Raw genomic sequence first — 24660 nt, 5'->3', positions numbered from 1 at the left:
TTTTTACTTATATTTGCCTGTTTCCAGAGGGTCACGGGTGCCCTACGTCCTGTTCAGCCTCGGGCCGGGGTGACATAACAATCCCGTCTCATAAAGCCATGATCGAAGACTCTCCAGACAGAGTAACATCTCAGGCAGCAGCCACAGGGCTTCTGCTGTGCTCTAGATCACTTCAAAATGAGGTTACTGTCTAGCCGGAGTCGTGCCTCCTTGGGGAATGATAATTTCTCATTAATTTTTCAGTTCTGGAAAGGATAAAAATGGTCACTGTGCCTTTGTAACATATTCCTTAATTGTTTTTTGATAGTCAGTCGCTTGCTTTCGCTTGGCAAGCTTAAAGTCTCACACATCTGGATCCGAGCCAGAGATCTCATGGTCAATAAGTGCGAGGAGCTCATTTGATATTAAAATCCATTTGGAGGCAGTTGCAGACATCAGACTTGGCATTAACCAGCAGTTCAGTGCCAGCGGTGAAATGTGAATGCAACCATAGTCTGTGGACGCTGTCATTGTCTCTGGGACCCTCATCTCTCGGTGAAGGACGGCACACAGGCTGCCTCTGAAAAGCCTGTTGTTTTTCCCAGAATGCCGGGGAGCTGAATACAAGTGATTATCATCCAAGATCTGCCTGCTTTCTATAGCCAAGTTCATTTATCCTCTTAGTGACAATCAATAATACCTGGCTAAACACAGATTCGATTTAAAAAAAGAGTTTCTTTTGCACTATATCCTAGAGCTTAGTAAATTAAAAAATCATTTGAGGCATAGATCAATTGTCTGATGTAGCAGATCTGTTTTTTTATTTTTCCTTGTATGAATGATGAGCTCACAACAATGGCCTCTTTAAACAGCAAAACATGTCATTTCATGATGTTCTTCTTATTGTGTGTTTGTTTACAGGAGGCAGAATGGCATTGCGATGAGTTTACCAAAGGAGCCTGTTTCAGTCGAGGCAAATCAGAGGTACGCACATCTGAAAAGTACAAAAACTGTAATAATATGTCACTTTTACTTGCTAATTTGTACTCTTATGCACCGTTCAGGGATATAAAGTTGCACAATCACAGTGACATTCACAGTTTCCTTCCATGAGTGTTTTAAATTCTCCAAATAGTTCATATCCGTGTGATAATTATAAAAGGATATTATAGGGGATAATTTTTTTTGTTAATTTTGGAAAGCTTGGAAATATTTTTTTTGTTTGTTTTTAAATAATTAATAATTTGATTGAGCAAGAATGCATTAAAGCTGCGGTAGGGAACTTTTGACGCTCTAGCGGTTAATAAACATAACTGCTTGCGTCTTGCGGAAGAACATCGTAGCCGGAGCTACTTCTCTCTGTTTATGTCTATGAAGAATCACAAAAGTACTGGGTTATTCCGCCGCGGTACCCCCGAAGCAATCGAAAATAGTCTGAATATAAACCCTTATTATAGGTGCACCCTAGTCATTCAGGACAAGCTAAAAACACGGTTTGGAAAATGGATTCATGGTGTACTCGCTTATGTTCATTTTTCTCTGATTGGCTCTGATTGGTTATTTTTTACCGGGAGCGATGGAGTTTCTGCAAATGGCAATAGGACCACTGGGAGGAGCCAGAGGAGCTTGATTTTTGATTATCTGTCTCATATTCTACTGTCAGGACATAATTACAGGTTTAATAAATATGTAAAAAAAAATTTTTTTACAAAAGTTCCCTACAGCACCTTTAAGTTGATTAAAAGTGACAGTAAAGATATTTATAATGTATCAGATTATTTCGGTTTCAAATAAAGGCTCATATTTTGTGAAATCCCGAAAAAAAAAAAAAAGTTTCATGGTTTCCACAGTTTTTTTTTTTGCAGCAAAACTAATAATATAACACTAAAGACCAGAATAATGGCTGCTGAAAAATTACTTTGTCTTCACAGGACTAAATTAAATTTCAAAATATATTCTAAAAGAAAACAACTATTTTAAATTGCAATATTATTTCTAAATATTATTGTTTTTACTTTATTCAATTAATGCAGCCTTGGTGAGCCTAAGAGACTTGAAAAACTAAAACATCTTACCAACCCCAAACCTTAGAATTTAAACATTTGAATTTAAATCGAAATTCAGAAAAATGATTAACCCTTGGAATAACCATTATAAATCCTTTTTTTTTTTTTACAAACCTTAAATGTTGGGTTGCAAAAATGTCTTTTAAGCTTAAACAGTACAGACAAGCAAATTAATGGACAGAGAACACTTCACTTCCCAGAATGCCTTTACCTGCCATACTTCCTGTCATTTCAGTGCAACTTCCTGTAGTCATGATTAGTTCAATTCAGAACCCTGTAGACAAACGTCTACTCTTTTGACTTTTTAAACAAAACACTTTAAAAAGAAGTTTATTGGCATTTTTCTTTCATAATAGTACATATTTATTACCTATTTATGTTTTAAATAACATCCAATACTGATCCTAACAGAAACCATTAAAGCACGTCCTGTTGCTATAGTGACCACCTCAGGCGCAATTTCTGTTACCATTTAGCGCCACATGGAAATATGATCTAACTAACATGTAATCTGCCCTTTTGTGGTTACTGAAAAATTTAAATATGTTTCAGACCTACCTTTTGTTTTGACTTCCATTGGTGAGGGAAGAGGGGGAATTCAAACCCCCAATCCCCACAGTAATTCACATCCTGAGTGAAGGTTATTTTAAATATTACCTGTACTTAAGAAAGCAATCACCCTCCTAAAATAGCTTGCCCATTATTTATGGCATCGCTCTTGCTCAGGCATTCCCACGTCTCTTCCACTTTGCTATGGAGCTGTTTCCATGGCACTTCAGCACCGACTCCCTTGTGTTTTTGAAGGCTGACTGAATCAGATCAGATTTGTGCTACAGAATGTTTCTTAAATCTCTTTAATATTTCACTTACTTCAGCTCTGTCGAACATGAGACGGAGGGTCCCTCTTTGCTTTATAGTATGCTACACTGAGCTGAGCCATTTTAAGTCATATAGGAGCTGTATAGGGACTATGTTTGGGATTGCTGGTCATTCTTCCAGCCTGGGCTGAGCCCCAAGGTGTATTTCTAGAGGCCCCCATGCGGTTTCAGCCTGTGCGAATGGCCCCGCAAGTGTTTTTTTAATTCGCTTGTGAAAAGTGTTTTGAAGCCTGTAATAAGATTGATTACTCTGAGCAACATGTGATTGTTATTCCGAATTTCAGGAGGAGGCTGCTGTAACTTTCTTGCAATTGTGGAGTCTTGCTGTATCGACTGCACATGTGGTGGCTCAAAATATCTCTAAAGTATTAGTTTGTTCCAAAAATAAAATAATATTGGTTCTAAAAAAAGTGCCAGATTTATTTAATAAAAAATATTTAAAAAAAAACACACTGAAGGATGCATTTTGAATGATGTGCTGGTTGCTCTTTTTCATGCAATTACATTGAAGATGTCAAGCTTCAGGAGGTACAAAAAAGCACCAAAAACTATACTAAAAAGCTTTTGTTTTGAAGTGATATGATAGCTAAAGCTGGGCAATATGGATTACAAATCATCAGGATATAATTGTTCATATCAGTTGATATTGATAATTATCACAATAAATTTTAACATTTTATTTCCTAATTTTAAATGGTGAAATGTATTTATTCAGACTGTTTGAGTTTTATTAAAATTAACCATTGGTCTTCCGTAGTAGCATACATTTAGATCATTATAACCACAGTTACAATACAATGGTAAAAATGTAACCAAATTATTTCTATTTAGTTTATGAAAAACAGTAGTACTACTAAATAAATTTAGTATAAATACACAAATTATATATAGCTTAATCACAAAAATACTCTTATTATATTCCATTACTTCTTTAATACATTTAATTCATGTCTACATTAATAATATAATAAAATGTCCCACATTTCTGCCAAAATACCATGGTGCACTTAGTGTTACTACAGTAAATGCATGGTAAATTATTGTGATTTGTAGATAGAAAAGTCTTATGACTGCATCATTGTGCACAGTGTTTCTGCTGTTCGCCAGTGCTATTTAATCTGGGTGGGTATTAACAAAACATTTTATATTACCACTAAGAGTTCTCTTAAATAGCAGTAAAAGTGTTCAGCTAGAGTTAAATTAGAGTTTATCTAACCCTAACCTATTCACAAAACTGCTGAGACAATCTTTTACTAAGGAATAGAGAGAAGTCTTAAGCTAAGAGAAAGGGGGGTGTTGACCGTGTTGCCATAGATGATGTCAGCATGCTTAATAACTATGCACACAGTGATTGGCTGATAGTCTCTGTCAGAAATGTATTCATGGAAATATTGCAGAGCACAATATTATGTTTCTGTATTCAAATAAAGAATTAATAAAAAGTTAGCCTTAAGATATTTTTTGAAGACGGTCCCTGGTTTTAAACTAGTTATTTGTTTTGTTAGCTGAATTTGCGCACTTCACAATGGATCTCACAGTGCTGTTAAGTGTTCTGTGACCGAGATTTGCTCTAGTGAGCTCGCACTGTGCGGTTCAAATGAGTAGCGCTGATTCATTCCGCTTCTGGTGCATAAACATTATATCGAACATTTATCGAACACTTGTCATCATTTTATCTCAGGAAATTGTATCGCAATGATAATCGTGAAAATTTTTTTGGCCCAGCCCTAATGATGAGATCACTCATAACTCAGTCAATCTGAATTATTCAGACCAGATCTGTGAACCAAATCAGTCGATTAATTTAACATTTCTTTCTGGAATTTAACTTTCATGATTTCACAAAGCTATCGTATGGCTTTAGACGATTTGAAATGTAGCATGCAATTTGCATGGACCAATTTTATAATACTTTATGAAGCTTGAAAGCCTCGGTCCTCAAAAGAAGGACCAGTACGATTCTTCAAAATCCGTTTTTTGTGTTCCAAATAAGAAAAAAGTCCTACGAATGGAACAACATGAGGACATAATCTCCATTTTTTTGTAAGTGAACTATTCCTTTTAAGACTTTTTGGTTGTTTTACACATCACAAAGCAATTTGAAAACGTTTTTTCTTTTTTCTTTTTTTGGGGGCTTTACTACTTTACAAAACATTATCTTTAATTGAATTAAATGAATAATTGTCTCTTTCAACCACTGCATCTGGTTTTCGTGAGTCTGTTGTTTCAAGAACAAAGGAAAGTGTTTAATGGAGTGAATGGTGTTCTGTCGACTTAGTATTGTTTGTAATGCAAACAGTGCATAGCAGCCACTATATTACACTATGGAGTGTGGCCATCTGTCAGGGGTTTCCATAAACATGTCACATTGTGATGTGGTAGGTATATTAAATCTCCGTTTATTTACGCATACAGCAAAGCGCTGCCCCCTAGCCAAATTGCATTAGGAAATGTAAATCATCCTTTTTTTTCAGGACTCCTTTTAGTGCAGGGAAATGAACGACTTCACGGGTTAACAGCCATTCTGACGAGCAAATAAAGTTGACCCCCTCAATCACTGCCTTGGAACACCTTTAAATCAACAGAGAGCGAGACGGGGTGACAGGGCTTCAAGTACTTCAGACAAGAATGATTTACTAATTCTCAAAAAGCCTTGTAAAAACAAACCTAACTGAAGCATTACGGTTCAAGAAGTCCTGCAGCTGGTCTAATATAGCAGACAATCTGATTGGAAGACAAATGTAACTAAGCTTAAAAAAATTCATTTTGAAAGATTTCTTGTTAAGTCATTCAAATCAAACAATAATGGTCTCATAAATTTGGCTTAAAGTTGCAATGAAAAAGGAATGACAAATCTTTTGTTCTGTATTGTCAGTGTCAGTGTCACTTTATTTGTAGAGCATAATTAAAACGACAGCTGTTGGCCAATGTGATGTACATATGATAGATTAATACACAATAAGATAAACACAAACAAAGCTATGGAAAAAGTTTTAATAGTTGTTGCAATTGCTAAATGTAAAGGATTATCAAAAAATAAAAAGTAAAGTTTAAACAGACTAAATTATTAAAATACTCCAATAAATAGTATCAGAGAGAAGCCAGTCATTTCACTGGAAGATTGGTGTTGTGTTTTTTTTTTTATTATTATTATTTTTTTTTTTTTATTGAAACATACACAAATGAATTGTTGACAATAAGATCAGTAACGTCCATTTACAAAATGTATGTACTGTAGGGTGAATTTTCATATTGATGAATATGACTGATTTCAATTACGATTATGATTTCTACACTTGGGGAAAATTGTCAATGCTAATGGAATAAAAGGCTTGTCAAGATTTTGTTTGATCATCATATGAAATTTCACCATACAGTACATACATTTTCTAAATGGACATTGCTGATCATATTGTTCAATCAGCAAAGAAATCTGACAACAGGTTTAAATAACTGTTAAAAATATAGATTGTATAAATGTAATATATAATAAAAGTATACATATTTCTTTTTAATATAACTGTTTTATATATATATATATATATATATATATATATATATATATATATATATATATATATATATATATATATATTTGTTGTTGTTGTTGTTTTTGTTGTTATGTTCTTTTTATTTTTATTTTTCATTTTTCAGGCTGGTTCTATAAATGAATATTTTATAATAAACAAACTTTTGATTAGCTTTAAAAGGGTTAGTTCATCCAAAAATGAAAATTATGTCATTATTTACTCACCCTCATGTCTTTCCAAACTCATAAAATCTTCTCTCATCTTCGTTACACATATTAAGGTATTTTTGATGGAAATGGGTACTGTCCTGAATGCGCGTTGAAGATTGACATGGAAGAGAAGATATTTTTAAATTAAGTCGATATTTTTGTTTTCGTTGTGCACAAAAAGTACCACTGTGAAAAGTGAACCACTGATGTCACATGTACTATTTTAATGATGTCTTTACTTCCTTTCTCTGCCTTGAACATATGAGTTGTATTGCTGTCTATGCAGGGTCAGAAAGCTCTTGGATTGCATCAAAAATATCTTAATTTGTGTTCCGAAGAGTAAGTAATGACAGAATTTTCTTTTTCGTGTGAACTATACCTCTTTAACAAAAAGGCAAGGTTTTCTATTTATAGCGTGTTGTGATTTTGCCAACACACATTTTTCCGAGTTGGCTCAATTTTTCATTTGTAATGCTAATAGTCAACACTTTTGATACTGCTTACACATTTTCCCATCCGTCTTTTCACAGGAGGAGTGCCAGAATTACATCCGTGTTCTACTTGTCAACGGCGACAGGCTGTTTACATGCGGGACAAATGCATTCACTCCAATTTGCACCAACCGCACGGTAACGTAAACGCATCAATGCACTTAATATAATGCACTGGCTTCCTGACCTGATGTTATGCTTGCTTTGTCCCAAGTTTCCTCTCCCACATTGACCTCCTTTGACATTTTCATCCGTGTGTGGGTTGTGTAGCATAGCATGTGGTATTTCAACCAAAGCCTGTGGTTTATTTCAATAAACTTTTGTTCGTGCTTCACATCAAAAGAAGCTTTTTTGAGATCGAGAGAAAAAAAAACAACAACAATAACAACCAAGGCCTGTTTTTCAAATAAAATGGGATTTTGTAGTATCTCTAAGTCTCTTGTCCTTTGTGGAAAGTTCACACTTGTTATGCAGGTGTTGTGCGAGTGTTTGCACTTTATCTTTGACGAATTCTTCCAGCGCTTGGGTTGCAGCATAGTTGCCACCTATCGCAATAAATGCCACTCAATGTGGCTGATTGAAAGATAAGCATCTCCGGCAAGCACATTTACTGACATCCCCCATTATTCCCCCTCACATCTCCTAGTTTTCATTCAAGTATGTAAGTCTCTTGTGCTCGAATCCCTGAATTTGAATGACTGGATTACTCTTCTATCCTTTCCTCAAACCTGATAATGATGATGACAGTCGATTCGCATACGATGGCAATCATTTCCTCGGCTATTTATTGACTCAAAGCTAAATCACCCAGGGATTTACCATTATAAGTACCTCGTGCCAGCAAGAAAGGACTTAGCGCAGCCAGGAAGGCACGAGCGAAAATTCTCCGTTGTGTCCTTGTAACGCCGCCAGTAAAGCCTCATCTTTAAACAATCGGCTATCGAGGTTGTAGTGCTGCTCAAACACAGCTGCCAGTCTCCTGAAGAGGCATCTTTCAACCCTCTCCATTAATGTGCATTATGGGTAGCGTGTCCATATCTGCGAAGGCTTCCGAGTGCTATTTGTCAGAAGGTGTTCCATCAATAAACGCCTTTCATCTTTCTTCGCACCCAAGAAAAGGCACATCCGTTCAGGCGTTGGCTCAGGGTGAAGTATCTCCCTGGCACCGACGCTTCAAAAGACTGCTTCGCCTTGCCAAACATGCAAATTCGCCTGACTTTATTGCCAGCTAAATGGCTCCAGGTCCTGAAGGAAGCCGAGACACTTCCAGCCATTTGCGGAGGTTTTCTTCGAGCCAACATCAAGGATAATCCCTCTTTACATTGATTACACAGGGCAAGTGTTGTGGCCGTCAGCTGCATGTAAGATAAAAGCATTCAGGAGAGGCCACACAGGATCTAATCCGCCTTCGGGACGGACCGATAGGGTTGAGCACAATGCAGTATGTCAAATTTCCTGGTATAAAAATAAGCTAGTCACTGAAGGCATGACATTTCAAGCTGCATAGATAAATTTACTGCTGCTTGAGATGTATTGCTCAATTCGAAAACCATTCACTTGTCATTTTTTCTGGTACCAGATACCACGTGAATATGGAAGGTAGGAGCGTCATTAAAACAGAAACTTTAAATGGATTTTTCAAATGTGTTTTTGATGCCAATTTTTATAAAATTTTAAATATGATGATAAGGGTTTGACCGTGCACTCAAAGGAAACGGCACTAACAGCTCTTAAAATCCTTTCCCTTCTGAGTACTGCAAAAAATATATTTTTTTATTATATTATATTATATATTAAATGATATTGTGAGGACAAGCCTGCAGTCCCCACAAAGGGAAAAACTAAATATGAAAAAAGCTAATAAAGTTTATCTGAAAGTGTAACGATGCAAACAGGTTTTCTGTAAGGGGGTAGGGGTAGGGTTAGGGTTAGGGTTAGGGTTAGGTTAGGGGAGAAAAAATATTGTCTAGTCGGTATAAAAGTAATAGAAGTCTATGGAAAGTCCCCACAGTTGTGTGTGTGTGTTTTCTTTTTTAATGCTCAAAATCTTTAAATTTTCCTAGTTTAAATTTTAAACAAGGCTTAGTTAATTTTGTCTCTCAAGTAAATGTATTTCATTGTTTGTTTTTTCACTGTAAAAGTAAGGAATGTTTAGATGTTTCTATTAGAAAACAAAACAAAAATACTGAGTAAGGAAATCATTTTTGGCAGTGATAACGGAAGCAGTCCTTTACATCAGTGGTTCTTAACCTTTCTGACTTCATTGCCCCATTTTATCCACAATAATTTCCCTTTTTTTCCCCAAGTTATACGTGGTTCACTGGATAAGGATTTACTCACAATTTATACCCAATAAAATATTTTAGAACCTGGCATATATACATATTTTAGAGCTCAGACGATATACATATTAGACTTTTCCATGTCCACAAATCACACTTTTATAATGAGGCTTCCTCATATATCCTGTTTTTTGAAAGACAAAAAAAAAAAAAAAAAAAAGAGTTGTTAAGGGCATAATGAAGAAATATCTTGATTTTAAGTTGTTTTAGCTTGTTTCTGTATGCTTGTTTGGTCTGATTGTATGTCATTTTAAGGCTCTCTTGGAAGTTTGCCGAGGTTGAGCCTGGTTGAGGACCACTGCTTTAAACCGATATGGTTCACTAATAGCTTCTCTAGTAGTTCAGATGGAGAATTTTCTGGATGTCTCCGTTCGCCCGTGTGAAGGAACAGAAATCGGATAAAGAAACTTGGACCAGCACGAAAAGTCATACTCGCTTTCTTTGGTGGCATATCCCTTGTGCTTATTATATACAAATGTAAATTACCTCCCTGTCATGGTAGCTTCCCATTGCTGGCTAAATGTCACACTAAGCAAGAATCAAGGCTTTGCCGTACTGCACATAAGGACAGAACGGGTGTGTTGCGAACGATTAGCATTTAGCTATTGCAGCCACCACTAGGCGTGACAACCAAGTAATGAGATAAACATTTTTGCCGTCTAACAAAATAGCACACAACACGGATGGAAGTAGGCAGAGTTTTTCCGCAGTAATAAATGATTCGAACGGTGAACGGCCACATCAGCGCCTCGCATAAACAGAATTAGAACATCTTAGAGATTTACGTCCGTGGAAATGTTTGGATGTATTTCTCTGTTCAGACTCAAAACAAACAATAATGCATCCAAAATTATTTATTCCATGATTTGGATTCAGTTTGTATTTACTAAGATATATACTTGCCATTCAGGTATAAGAATTCCAGGTTGTCTGAATTCAATCTCTGTTTCTCTGCACAGCTGACTAACCTGACCGAGGTCCATGATCAAATCAGTGGGATGGCACGGTGCCCCTATAACCCTCTGCATAATTCCACTGCCCTCATCACTTCCAGTGGGGAGCTGTATGCCGCCACAGCCATGGACTTTTCCGGCAGGGACCCGGCAATCTACAGAAGCCTGGGAGGACTTCCACCTCTGCGTACTGCTCAATACAACTCCAAATGGCTCAATGGTATTGTATCAATTATATTGAATTCAATTAAGAGGAAAAAAAAACTTAAGTCATTAATAGCAATCCAGCTTACTAATTAGTCTTTGGAAAATGTTGCATAAGTAGTTTTTTAAAAGTGTAGTTCACCTAAAAATTGAATTTCTGTCATAATTTATTCACCTTCATGTCATTCCACAACTGAATTTCTTTCTTATTGTATGAAAAAAATGACTTATGTCGCTCATTCTGTAACATTCTGCCTTACATTGGTTTTGTGTTCCATATTTGAGGTTCTGAACAACAAAAGGAGGTGTTAATGATGACATGTTGGGGGGTGGGGGTCATAAGTAGCACATCTGTTTTGAAGAGCTCTTCAGTTGTTCTTAACTGATGGTTCACAACACAAAAATAGGCTGCAGGTCTGTTCTGAGAAGGGTTCAAACATCTGCAAGAACAAAACTTAATGCAAGTGTAACTTAACAAGTAAATGTGCTTATTTGGAAAAGTAAAATAAATGTACTCATGATCCTTTCAGATAGATGAGTAAGCTTTTCCCAGATCATTTGTTGTTGAGTTCAAATAGAGACTGCCTGGTCAAGTTTGACCGTGTTTTATTACAACATCAGTCCTATCATAGGAGGTAGACAAATTAGCATACGCCAACATGATCCATAAAAACAATGAACAACACTACAATTAATGAATATTGTATTTGCTGGATTTGAATTGACGATCGTAAGGGAACAGTTCAGACAAAAATGAAAATTCTGTCATCATTTACTCACAATCATGTGATTCCAATCCTGAATGACTTATTTCTTCTGAGGAACACAAAAGATTATTTGAACATCTATGGTAACCAACAGTTCACCATTTTACTGGTAAAAACCTTCTCAAATATTTAGAAGAAAGCCAGACATACAGGTTTTGAATCTTCATTTTTGATTTTTAATTTTTTTTTTTAGTATCCCTTTAACTGTAGACCTTAATATTTTCTCCAAACCTAAACATCAACATCTAAGCTAAAAATTCGCCTGAGCTGATGGGTTTAAAAATTGTCATCAGAAAATCTTGACAGAGAAGAACTGATTTACATTTACATGACATTAACTTTTTCCAATTGATTTTTCCTCCATGTTGTGCAAATGTGCAAAGCTCCTCACCACAAAAGAAAATGAATTTGCTGTCAATCACATCCACCTCCTCACTTTGAATCTTACAGATCTGGCCATGATGGTTGCTCTTTTTGCCTTTTTAGAGGCTGGTGCGTTCACCTGTTTTGAATGGAGAACGCTAATTAAACAAGTTAGCTCACTTTGGTCGTTTCTCACTGTAACCTTTCTCTTCTCCCATGACAAATGAGTTTGTCCATTACCAAAGCATAAGATTAATAAATGCATCTCGATGGGCTAGTGGTTCTACTCCATGTGCAATCCGTTATTAATCACTGTCACCTGTCCCCTGTTTCTGTCAAACTTAGAGCCCAACTTCGTTTCCTCCTATGACATCAGCAACTTCACCTACTTCTTCTTCCGTGAGAACGCCGTGGAGCACGACTGCGGCCGGACGGTGTTCTCTCGCACCGCCCGCGTCTGCAAGAACGACATCGGGGGCCGTTTTCTGCTAGAGGACACCTGGACCACTTTTATGAAGGCCAGGCTTAATTGCTCACGGCCGGGCGAGATTCCATTCAACTACAACGAACTGCAAGGAACCTTTTTCCTGCCGGAGCTCGAGCTTCTCTATGGGATTTTCACTACTAATGTGTGAGTAAAGCACCTTTTAATCACAACACACAGTTTTAAGATATCCACTGTTATGTTCCCGGGGTTTCAAAGCACAAAAGTCAACTTATGACACATTATTTCCTGCAGAATGTCAATTTTGTGGTCCGCATTCTCACCAAAAGCCTGTTACTAATTGCATAGATTTTTTTGTGAGGACACTATCAATTTAACACCATACATTTGCCTTTTTTATTTGCTTATCTGCTGTTATCTCTCTGGTAGTGTGTGATCTGTATCACAGTCAGCCATGGACAGATCCATTTTTCACATTGTGTTCCACTGTGCTTAAATGATTGTCAGTGAAAAAGTGTTGCATATAAGTGTGCGCTTGAGTGTGTGTTTGTGTGTGCTGACTGCCTGCTTCTGACTCTGTTCTCAGCAACAGCATTGCCGCATCAGCAGTGTGCGCATTCAATCTGAGCGCTATTACCCAAGTGTTCAGTGGGCCTTTCAAGTACCAGGAGAACTCACGCTCCGCTTGGCTGCCCTACCCCAATCCCAACCCTGACTTTCAGGTAAGCACCCAGAAAATGACAGTCACTTTTACGGACAGTATGCATTCGCTCCATCTACTTGAAAAGTTAAGTGGCACTTTCCACAAATAGGCTACAGAACAGGGCCTGAACCTCTCAAATGGTCAGTGAAAGGAGGTGCTTAACCTTCGGAGAATCATTATCCATTCAAGAAGTCATTTTGAGTTTTATTTTCCATTATTTGATGAGACCCTGCAACAGCATTTGTTGTTTAAATGTTTTTTTTTTTTTTTATACTAAACATAATTATATGATTTTTCTATTCAGTAGAAAACTTAATCATACAATGAGTAACAGGGTTGCAAATGTGATTAAATATCAATAAATAAATAAAATATCAAAGTGACTATAAAGACATTTTATATGTTCCAAAAGATAGAACTTTGCATCAATCAACAAATCCCAGAAAAGGTGTCAGTTTCTACAGAAATACTAAGTAGCACAACATTTTTCAACGTTTTTAACATTTACAAATCGTCTTTTTCCACAATGCTGCAGGAAGTAATTCAGATTAGTTTGTGATATAAATATTTTTACCTGAGTTTCTAAATTAATTAAATTCAAAATATTATTTAAATGTTTAACTACCATTGAAGTGGGACAGGTCAAAAATTGTAAAAACTTCCTACATTTCATTCGAGGTTAGTAACATTAAAAAATGTGGGATTTTTATCTTTTCTGCTCTAATGCCAAATAATACGGTATTTGTGAAAAGTGCCAGGTCTCTTTCTGTTGGCAGCACTCCAGCAGTAAACAACCAAAAAATAATAATAATTGACTTTCTCACCTCAACTACTGTACCACCAATGTGTGCCCAATTAAAATGAGATGGTGACTGATGTTTTAGGTTTTATTGCCTCATGTGTTTGCCTGATTATTCTCCAAGAAAAAAAAAAGAATATGTGAGGTGAGTTTTTATTTTTCTGAGCACTGTCCAATTATCCAAAACCCACAAACACCTAAGTCTGATATTTTCGATGATATCTGAGGGGAGACAGATCAGGTCACGGTACCTCAAGCCTCTCTCATGGTTGTTAATTTGCCTCTATTTCCATGTCTTTGTAATGCTCGTGAATTTATTCATAAAATTGCCAGCTTATAACATTTTTGGCTGGACAATAAGAGCTAATAAAACCAGTATTCATCTCCTGTGGAGTATTGCCAGCCACTTCACAATGACTGACTCTGCAGTGCAGCGTTTTAAGACTTTCTTCCGAAATCTAACTCGGGGTCAGAATGAAGGAATGTATCTGTGTCTCAATTGCTGTTAATTGTAAAAACGTTCATCTAAAGCCATTAAATGTATTTTAATGTGATGTGAGATCCATGTTCAGGTCCAGATTGACTTTTATTTACATTTTCCAAGTTGAATTCTGGTGAAATTCACCATAATGTATTTTAAACGTAGTAAATAGTGTTGAAAACCAGTTGGATTACATTTCACCTCTAATAAGGAATACACAAGGGCCAGATGCTCTGAATGACGTGGTCAGATTCTTTGAAAATCTTCAGCGCTTTCTGTTGGCATTTGGAGCAGATTCTATGCAGGCCTGGTAATGACCCCATTAAAATGACTTGACTACCATATCTAAACCCTTTCAAAACTGTCTGATCAGCATGGACTTCTCTTTTGGATCAGCTGAATCAGACTTTCTCGTCTGGCTTATTGAAGCCGATCTCTGTGACCTGATAATAAAGTTTCCGGAGTCCTCATGAAAGTCTTTGACTTCATTCCTTTTCTCTCTGAACCACAAGGATTCATGATGTACATTAGCCCTACTTTATCTAGCTTGCTGTGACATCTTCATCAAGCATTTGTCCATGTTGTTGAGGCCAGATTTACGAGCTTCAAATGTATGGCTTCCAGCATTGATGGAAAATGGCTTGCTGTATATTTTGTTCTTGAAAACCAACATGCACCCCATTTGAGTGGAATTATGCCTGAGTTGATCTCCAGCTGATTGATGTTGATTATATGTGATCCGAGAGAGTGCAGGTTTGTGAGGCCAGCTAATTTGTTTCTCCATATAAAATCTTATTCAGGGAGGAAAACATTCATTTAGGGAAACAACTGCTATCCAGATTTCTACAGTAAATGCTTTTCTATAGAAGAAATTATGATGATTTCATACAGCAAATGGGTTTTTCAGACCAACAGCTTTTAGGTACTTTTTTTGCATTTCTTCGCAAACCGTAAATCCTTTGTTTTGTTTTGGGGGTTTTTCTTATCGGCGTCTCTCTGTTTGTATCTCCCTTGTTCTTTCTCAGTGTGGCACTATAGATTACGGCTCCTATGTGAACTTAACGGAGAGGAATTTGCAGGACGCCCAGAAGTTCATTCTGATGCACGAGGTGGTGCAGCCCGTCATTCCTGTGCCATACTTCATGGAGGACAATGTGCGCTTCTCCCATGTGGCTGTGGATGTAGTGCAGGGCAAAGACATGCTCTATCACATCATTTATCTAGCAACAGGTATAGTACCACATTACCTTTACATAGAAAAAAGAGATCTGTACATAGCGTTAACATTTATGCACATTTAATATAGTCTAAAATAAGCACTGCATTAGATATATGTACTGATGAAGGTTAATGGAGTTGCAGCATAAGATGCACACTAATAGCACACTACTTTCTGCAGAATTGCAAATGCAGTCCATTAGTTGTGCCAGATGCTTATAGTGACTGATCTTATTAGTATAAAAGCTCATTTCTGCCGATTCCATCAAAAATAGAACATTTTGTAAAATAAGAAATAAAGTCACAATTGACGAGTTTTTAGATATGAATATAGTTATTCAGCAAGGATGCATTAAATTACAAAATATCTATTTCAAGTAAATCATATTATTTTGAACTTTTTACTGATTAAAGAATTTTAAAATAAAGGGATCACGGTTTCTACAGAAATATTAAGGGGCATATCTATTTTCAACAGTGATGATGAATTTTTTTTTTTTTTTTTTTTTTTTTGAGCAGCAAATCAGCATAGAAAGATTTCTAAAGAATCATGTGACACCGAAGCGTGGAGTAATGATACTGAAAATTCAGATTTGTATCACAAGAATAAATTCTATTTTAAATCAATTAAAATAGAAACCAGTTATTTTATATGGTAATAATATTTTAGTTTTTTAATCAAATAAATGCAGCCTTGGGGAGCCTTTCAAAAGCAGAATTTTAACGACCTCAAACTTTTGAACAGTAATGTAAGTAGCCACCCACACACACACATATATAAATCTGTCAGTCGATTCACACTGAAGACAGATATGGGTCACTAACAAACAAGAACTTAAACAAGAAAATAAATAAATAAACAGTTCTGAGAAAAAAAAATCTGAAATGAGCATTAAAGCCTGTAATATGAAAGTAGTCAGAGAATCCCAGGTGGCCGACTTCTCATTAAACCCACAGCTTATTAGAATGTTACTTTTACCATCAGAACTTTGTCGAGTGAAGACTTCTGCATTGCCATAAGGGAGGCACAGGGGAAAACTGACTCTAGTAATTGGTGGTCCACTTGAATCATTGGTCTTTGAAGCAAGCAACAGTTGGTCACCAGGCTGAATAAAGGCATTAGACACATAGCAACGATAAAACATCAAAGGCAGCATGTGCTTACATAGGGGAAAGAATTTACTGTAAGCTGTCATTTGCTATCCAGATGCACACCAGAGCACTGGAAATCTCCAAGTCTGTCTGTTCTGGCCTGTGCACGGCTGAAAAACACTGAACATCTAGTTACCCGTCAACAGAAATTAAATAACAGGAACACTTATTGTTAAGGAACTGTGTAAAATAAATACTTGTTAAAGGGAAGGAGGCACTTGTTAAATTGTACAACATAAACACACAGGACAGTCAGGGTTTAAAAGCTGTTTGCTAATTGGGCGAGTAGCGTGACTATGGTTTTATTTCTGTAATACACAGACTGTTTTCGATTATCAGGAAGTCAGAGCCTCATGCTGATTTACAACAGCATTCACAATGTCTGTCTAGTCTGACAGTGAGGGAATAAAGGAATGGAATAGCAAAAAAAGAATAAAATGTATTGTTCAGCAAAAAAGTATTACTTTATTTCTTTGTGGCACAGAAAAATGAGAATTTTAATGGTCACAAATGGCTTCCGGTCTTAAAAAAGGTCCATTCTCTGTATTCCAAATCTTCTAGAACTTAAAAAAATAAAAAAAAATAAAAAAATTTGAACTGATTTAACTTATTCATTTAAAAGATCTGACTCGAAAGAAAGATCTCTACTTCTCTCCTAAAAACACAAAAGTTCAACGTAAATATTTTCAGACAATAATAGTAATATCTTTTATTTAAGTCTGTTGACTTAGTATTATTATTTGTTCATTTCGGATATTAGTTGCCAAGGCAGTATTTCCAGTTTCAGTTTCCATCTTAAAATGGTATCATAGTTTATTAAAGCTTTGATTTTAATTACTGGATGCAAATTGTAATAGTTTTAACATTGCTAACACTGGTCTGTTCCTCATACAAACCTCTCATATGTCAAAATATTGTGCACACATTGTATGAATCACTTCTATATAGTGCTTTTGCATCTTTTTTGAAAAATGTACTGTATGGAAAATTGGCTTTTTTTAATCTTTTCATACTCATTTGGAACAACATGAGGATGAGTAAATGATGAATTAATCATTTAATGCTCAACATTGCAGTCGCTTGTTATGTATTCCATGAAAATGACGTGCACTCAAGATTCAAATATTTGCGAGGCGCTATAAGATAAGATCCTTTGCTATGGCAAACAGTCCTTTATACGCCATGTTTATAAAGTTAGCCTTGATTCAATTCATGCCAGACAATAATAGCTTGACGTGTGAGGAACGTAGCTGGAATTTCACAGTCGAATGGAATGAAATAGAGCACTGAAGCCTGTTTTGACAAGAGCAGGGACCTAATCAGTGGCTCTTGTAGTATCTAAAAGTTCATTGCCCCACATGTTGTATGGCTCCTATAAAACATCTGACAGGCCGCTTTAGAGCGAACAAAAGAACAACGGCAACTACTGCGAGGATAAGATAGATATTAAATAGCTTATCAAACCAATCCAGTTCACTCTTTGTGACATTATGAGACCAATGAATGTCCTCCATGGACTCACAGACCACATGCTCCATAGAGGGATGTATAACCTGCGAAAGGTGATTCAGCCGATAATTCTGCCCTCCTTTCAACTGCACAAAAGCCACCCTTTGGAAAAGATAATGAATCTTCTCTGGAGAGTAGTCAGTCCGCCCTCTTTGCCCTTTCTGATCCAAATAGCACATCCATATTTAAGTTGACAGCCCAGATGGCAGACTAGCACTATATAGAATTTTCATGTGATAGAAGAGATCTGAGGTCATTCTCCACTGCTGCTCCTCTGACATCATTTCCTTTCAATCTCACCAGGTTATCAGAGATGCCCACTTGATCACCTAAACTGCTTCCTAACTCTTTTCCCCCCGTCTCTTTACCTTCTTTCTATTATCTAAGACACTTGTTTTCAAATTTCTCTTTCTACTTTCTAGATTACGGCACTATTAAGAAGGTGCTCTCTCCACTGAACCAGACCACGGGCAGCTGTTTGCTGGATGAGATCGAGCTTTTCCCCCCAAAGAAGAGGCAGCCAATCCGCAGCCTGCTCATACTTCACAGCCGCAGTGAGCTATTTGTGGGAGTCAGAGACCAGGTCATCAAAATCCCCCTGATGCGCTGCAACTTCCACAAGTCTAGAGAGTGAGTACTGCTGCTTCTCAGCAGATAAATGCACAACACCTCAAGGTAGAAATTCATACCTACTTCCCAAAAATGAAAATGTCATCATTTATTCACCCTCATGTCAAAAACTGAACACAAAAGCTGTTGTTTCTAGATGACTTAAAATAGATCTTGTTAGTGGCAAATTTGACAGGAACGAAAACGAGGCTGTGAGAGATAGAAGTACAGTGCGTTCAATGGATTGTACTGTTTAACAACATGCCGATTGTTAAGCTGATGAAATGTATTTCTCAAATTACATCAGTTGTGAATATTATATGACCTTTACAAAATTAGCTCCATTGTAAACACTCTAAGCTCTTTTTAATATGGTGTCTAACCTGATTAAGGTCTATAATGATCAGATTATATGGATACTTTAGTGTTTTGTTTAGTTTTTTTGTCCTTTTTGGAGCTTGAAACGTCCTACATCCATTTTCATTTTGTCAAACCTTTCATCAAAATATAACAACTTTTTGTGTATAAAGGCTTTGTGGCCATGGGGGGGGGGGGTATTAACATATAACAATTAATCCTATTTTTCATAGTCTGATTAACCCTTAAAGAGTAAAATCAAATCAAAGGCTATGTTTTGTAGCTTTTTTACACCACTGAATTTTTTTTATTTATTTTTTTTGTCACTCTTCAATTAGATTTAATGTTAACTTTGTTAACAGTCGACCATTTTACAGCATTTATTAATTTAGGTTCAACTTTTATACTATTTATGGTCATACTTTATTTTAAGTTCCAATTCTCGCTATTAACAAACCAGTAACTATGACTTTTTCCTCAATAAACTCCTAATTTGATGTTTATTAATAGTAAGATAGTTGTCAAGTTTAGGTAGCGGGTAGGATTAGGGAATTGGTCCCACTGAAGTGTCACCCTATTGTGACGAGTGGGGCTCGGAGCGAGGCCGGTGGAGTGATTGGGAAATGAGCAACACTTGCTCCACTCGCCGGTCTTGCGTCCCACGGAGGAGATCGGAAGGTTATAAAAGAGGAGCGACGACAGTGAAGGACGAGAGAGTACCAGGCCCTGGGCTTTATTTGGTATTTTGTTTTGTTTGTGCACGGCAGTCGTCTGCGAGGGGCTGTCGCGTGTTTATTTTATTATTAAAGTCTTCATTTGAATGTCCGCCGATTGCCACCTCCTTCTTCCCGAGATTGTGAAGTTTGTATTTTGTTACACCTATCTTTTAATTATTAATTACATTCTGTTCATAATTAATGTTAATTTATTGTATTTACTTGCTGAAATATGTTGGTGTATATATAGTAAAAGTGAATTGTTCATTGAAAGTTCATGATACCTAATGCATGAACTAATGTTGACAAACAGAACATTATTGTTAAGTGTTACCCATTAGTTTATATTGCACATTTTAATGTTTTATGTGACAAGTTAAATGCAAGTGTCATTTCATGATTGCTTTTAATAATACCAAAGTTTTGATTCCTGGCAAGATAAATGATACTACTAATCTTATGAGCGCAAACATGCCTGCAACCTTCTTTTTTTTTTCTCTGCTCAAGAATAAAAGTAATTTCACAAAGATCATCTGCCAGAGGGCAACAAAGAACAATCATCATGTTTGACATTGTGCCTCCAGGCCTTCATATCAAGAGCACTTCTCTAATCTCTGCTCATAAGAGTAGATGGCAGCCTGTTCATCATCTCTCTCCATTTGCATTCCAATGAAAAGCGCTGAGTTATGTGAATATGAGCTGAGTTTTGCCTGATGAGCTTTTTCTATCCTCTTAAGCGGTTAAAGATTTGGAGAGGTCAATTACTCACACCTCTATACTTTCTGACAGCAAAAAGGGAAACTAATGCAAATTTTGTTTGAATTAACAGCCACATGCCCTAACAGGACCGTTTTAAAGTGCCTGCTTTACACTGCTGATATTCCCATTGCTGTGTCACTGTACTCTAAACTTCACGGCACTGAACGCTTGGCTTCATCTTTCCATCCGTGCGGATGACTGCTGTGATAGTCCTCAATGAGTTTGGGCTGTTCTCTGTTTCTGATGAAAGTTATTACCAGCACTCGAGGGAAATACTGCCAGATGAAGTTGTGCCAAAGCAAGCAATATTTATAATAAGAAGCATGTGTGTTCTTTAAGGTGTTTAACTTTTTAAAGGGCTCATATTATATGTTTTTACCATTCCATTTATTTCCCAGAGGTACACTGATGAAGTTATTCAACTTCTTTGTTCTATTTGGTGTCAGAATTGAATTTGCATGAGGATTTTTAACCCTTGTTTGACTCTTAGAAGGGTATACACTTAAAACGTCTGTGTAAATGCTTTTTCTGAATGTACAAAAGCTTCTCGTTTACTCTTCCTATGCTTGCTCATGGCCTTCTTCAAAAGGATGTGCAGAGCTGTAGGTGCTACATACAGCCTGGAACAGTGTGTTTAGTGGACTTTCACAATTTAATATTCTAAAAAAAAAAAAATTATGCATATTATTTATTATTATTTTACTTCTGCTCTTGTTTATGAACAATGCGATCTGTCCTATTTGTTCATGTTTCAGGTTTCTGATGTCAGAAAGAATTTCATAAGCTGTATTTGCTTTTTTGTGTGTATATATTATGTTTTTGGACTGGGAAGGAAGTTGTCAGTTGTAAAACTTGTGGAGAGTGTGCTTTCATAAAGGAAAATTGGATTTCTTTGTTACATGACCTCTTCATTTCTGTTCTTCTTTTGTCTGCTCGCAGTTGATTAATGTTGCCATAAACTTTCACTTCATGATGAGCATCTGTTCTTTCTCTCTCTCTCTCAGTGCCTGTGTGGGGGCAAGGGATCCGTACTGCGGCTGGGATCTGGTGCTCAAGAAATGCACCACCCTGGAAGAAAGCGTGAGCATGAGCCAATGGGAGCAGAGCATCACACGGTGTCCTGTGAGTATCCAGAATGCACTTCAATCATTCACGCAGTGTCTCAGCCCTCAAAGCCAAATCTTTTTTAGTTTTTTGTTTTTCGTATGAAGACTCTTGATGCTGATCCAGTCTGTCAGTGAAGAACAGGGACAAATGCGCCCGCTTCAACCGTAACTTGCAGGATCAACTTTTTTTTCTCATAACAGCAGACACTCTTAGAAGTGTTTTATAACAATGCTGAGGAAACATTGCAGGTGATGGACAGACAGTGCTGAGACCTGATGTATTGCTGCTTTTCCAGCAAAACAAACTTTTCCTTTTTCTGTCCTCAAAAAGTGAATATAAGGTTCACAGTAAATAGAGCTTGTGTGCAAAGAAACAAAGCGCAGCAGAATATCTTTCTGTTGAATGGCATTCTCTGGTAACATGGCTTCATATTCCCACACTCCTTTGTGCTGACATGTGCCCCTGCCTGAGGCCTCCCAGCCTGTAGATCACTCCCAGAATCCTTTGTCCAATCCATCACGTCCCTCCCCTGTATAGTGGCTCTGAAAATATTTAGACACTTGCTCTTCACAAGGTTTCGTGTTCTTAAGGTTACATGCAGTGTTCTGTGAGATACCACAGCTCTGAAAGCACAATCCACACACAGACACACACACACATATTTGTGGACACAAAGATACTATAAACTACAGTATATCAGGCATTGTGGCAGTCTCACGGGGTCTTTAGGTAAAAGACCTTGTAGCTTGTAGCTGTAGCTGAGAAATGACATTTTGTGTAATAGCACGTTGCCTCCCACGCTGCCTGAAGAAAGCAGCATGGAATTGTTGAACACAAACAAGGAAGTGTAAAAGTGTGGGAGGCTTGGGTCTCCGAGTCACTAGAATGCAAGATTTCTATTGATTTAGTTTCACACATGTTGTTTACACATATTGCTCACACATTTTGAGGTCCACATGTCCTTTGTTGTTGGAATCAACAATCAGAAATGTGCCCCAGACATGGTAAGCTGTGGTGCTTGTGTGGAAGATGCAGATTTGTATCCTGCCTATACGTCTGCAGGGTAAGATTGTGTCCAGGTGTCTGAGGTTGAGTGACAGATCTAAAATGACTTCAGCAGCAGAGCACAGTAAGGCTAGATGGAGACACACTTCATTCACAAAGCCCATCTGGAGGCTGACACGGTATGGAAGTAAACAAAGAACCACATTTGTTTTCTCTGAAAAAAAAAAAAACGTTAACTTACTGTATCATCCCTGCCTTAAAATTGGCAGAAACCGCATCTATATTTAAAGGAAAAGCGTGGCTTTTGAAAATGAGGTTTGTTTTAACTTTTTCACCACACTGGAAATGTGATTCTCTTATGCGTTGGGTACACAAAGAGCACAAACAATTTCTCTCCACACAGAGGGCCATTTATTATTTTCCATTCATAATGCATTGACAATCTTTTCCACAGAACTCATCGTGTTTTATGCGCTAGACAACATTACCTTCTCCCTTTGTTCGCAAATATGTTGTCCTGTATCTGATACCTCAGATGTTAATAACCAGAGAGCAATAACAAAATTACATTAGCTATTCATTACTGCATTCTCATATAATGCCTCATATAAAAATATTTGCTCATTGTAAAGCGTGTTCATTTTCCAAAGAGGAGGCCTGCTATTTTCAGCTATCACAAATCTCATATGCTGAAAGCTATATTTTGGTTTGGATTCATCATTAACTGGCAAACGTGACCTTATCTGTAGTAATAATTTATTTGCATTCATATTTTGTTTACTTGTTTCTGTGCCCATTTACTATTTATGTGCTTTCTTTCTGTTGTGTGTGGTTATGTATGTGTGCAGGTGAGGAATGTGACTGTGGATGGTCATTTTGGAGCCTGGTCAGGATGGAAAGCTTGCAGTCATAGTGATGGCGGCAGTGTTGGGTCATGCCAGTGTCGCACTCGAGCGTGTGATAGCCCGAGCCCTCAGTGTGGAGGGCAGCCATGCCAAGGAATCAGTGTTGAGGTGGCAAACTGCTCCAGGTATGCAAACATCTCACAAATGTGTATATACTGTAGCACAAAGACTAAAGTACAAACAGGAAGCTACACATTTCACCTTTAGTTGTTACTCCAAAGTTGAAAATATTTGGTGTTATTGACTTTATGTACCACAATTGCAACATTATTCTCAAAATACAACATTGCATCTCGCAGTTGTAACTTGGCTTCTCAGAACTGTGATTTTAAATCTGAGAATTGGCATTTAAAATATGACAATTGTCACTCATGTCTCACAATTGTTTCTCACGATTTCTCATAATTGCAACTTTTTATCTCATAAGATAAAACTACAGAGTGACTATATTTTGCAATTGTGCATTGATTTTTTTGCAATAGTTGTTTTATTTCTCATAATTTAAAATTCATTTTACAGTTGTGATTTAATCTATCAATTGCAACTTTATCTCATACAATCTGCAATCACTCTTTGACGCGTGATTGCAACTTGATTTTTTGCAATCGTCATTATATCTGACATTCACATGATTGGGCATATATAACACACAACTATTTTATATCTCATATTTTTTACTTTATATCTCGCAACTTATAATTGCCAATTTATTTCCCGCAATTATCATAATGTGAAATTTTCTCTCACAATGTTTCTTTAAATCGCAATCGCAACTTGATTTCTCATAATCATTTTAAATCGGAGCATTGTGATTTCATATATGATAATTGTGACTTGATGTCTCACTACTGTTGCTTTTTTTCTAATAATTATGCGTTTATATACCACAATTGATTATATTTCGCAACTGTGCCTTGATTTTTTTGTAACTGCCATTTTATGTTTCACAAAAATTCAAATTCATATTTCACAGTTGTGATTTTATCTCTCATTTAAATTTTATATCTCGCAGTTGCAACTTGATTTCTCATAATAACATTTTAAATCCAACTTTGCAATTTCATATATCAGTTGTTACTTTATTTATTCATAATTACACAATTTCTTGTATGC

The 24660-nt window shown here is 36.7% G+C and overlaps 1 protein-coding gene across 4 annotated transcripts in view; it reads left to right on the top strand.

The window, feature by feature from the left end:
• LOC128013001 (semaphorin-5A) overlaps positions 1 to 24660 on the top strand; it is a 125107-nt gene that overhangs the window by 61651 nt on the left and 38796 nt on the right. For all 4 annotated transcript variants that reach the window (XR_008183230.1, XM_052595672.1, XM_052595673.1 and 1 more), the window contains exons 5-13: positions 901 to 963; positions 7193 to 7291; positions 10455 to 10668; positions 12128 to 12413; positions 12814 to 12949; positions 15236 to 15440; positions 18512 to 18719; positions 21535 to 21652; positions 23491 to 23672. Coding sequence is in view for 3 of the 4 variants with exons in the window: in XM_052595672.1 (XP_052451632.1) it covers positions 901 to 963; positions 7193 to 7291; positions 10455 to 10668; positions 12128 to 12413; positions 12814 to 12949; positions 15236 to 15440; positions 18512 to 18719; positions 21535 to 21652; positions 23491 to 23672 (1511 nt within the window). In the remaining variant the exon portion in view is untranslated. The remainder of the gene's footprint in view (positions 1 to 900; positions 964 to 7192; positions 7292 to 10454; positions 10669 to 12127; positions 12414 to 12813; positions 12950 to 15235; positions 15441 to 18511; positions 18720 to 21534; positions 21653 to 23490; positions 23673 to 24660) is intronic.

The sequence above is a fragment of the Carassius gibelio genome, chromosome B24, assembly GCF_023724105.1.
Source record: "Carassius gibelio isolate Cgi1373 ecotype wild population from Czech Republic chromosome B24, carGib1.2-hapl.c, whole genome shotgun sequence".
Lineage (NCBI taxonomy): Eukaryota > Metazoa > Chordata > Actinopteri > Cypriniformes > Cyprinidae > Carassius > Carassius gibelio.
Note: the sequence above shows the minus strand (reverse complement) of the source record. Positions and strands in the feature narration are given on the sequence as shown.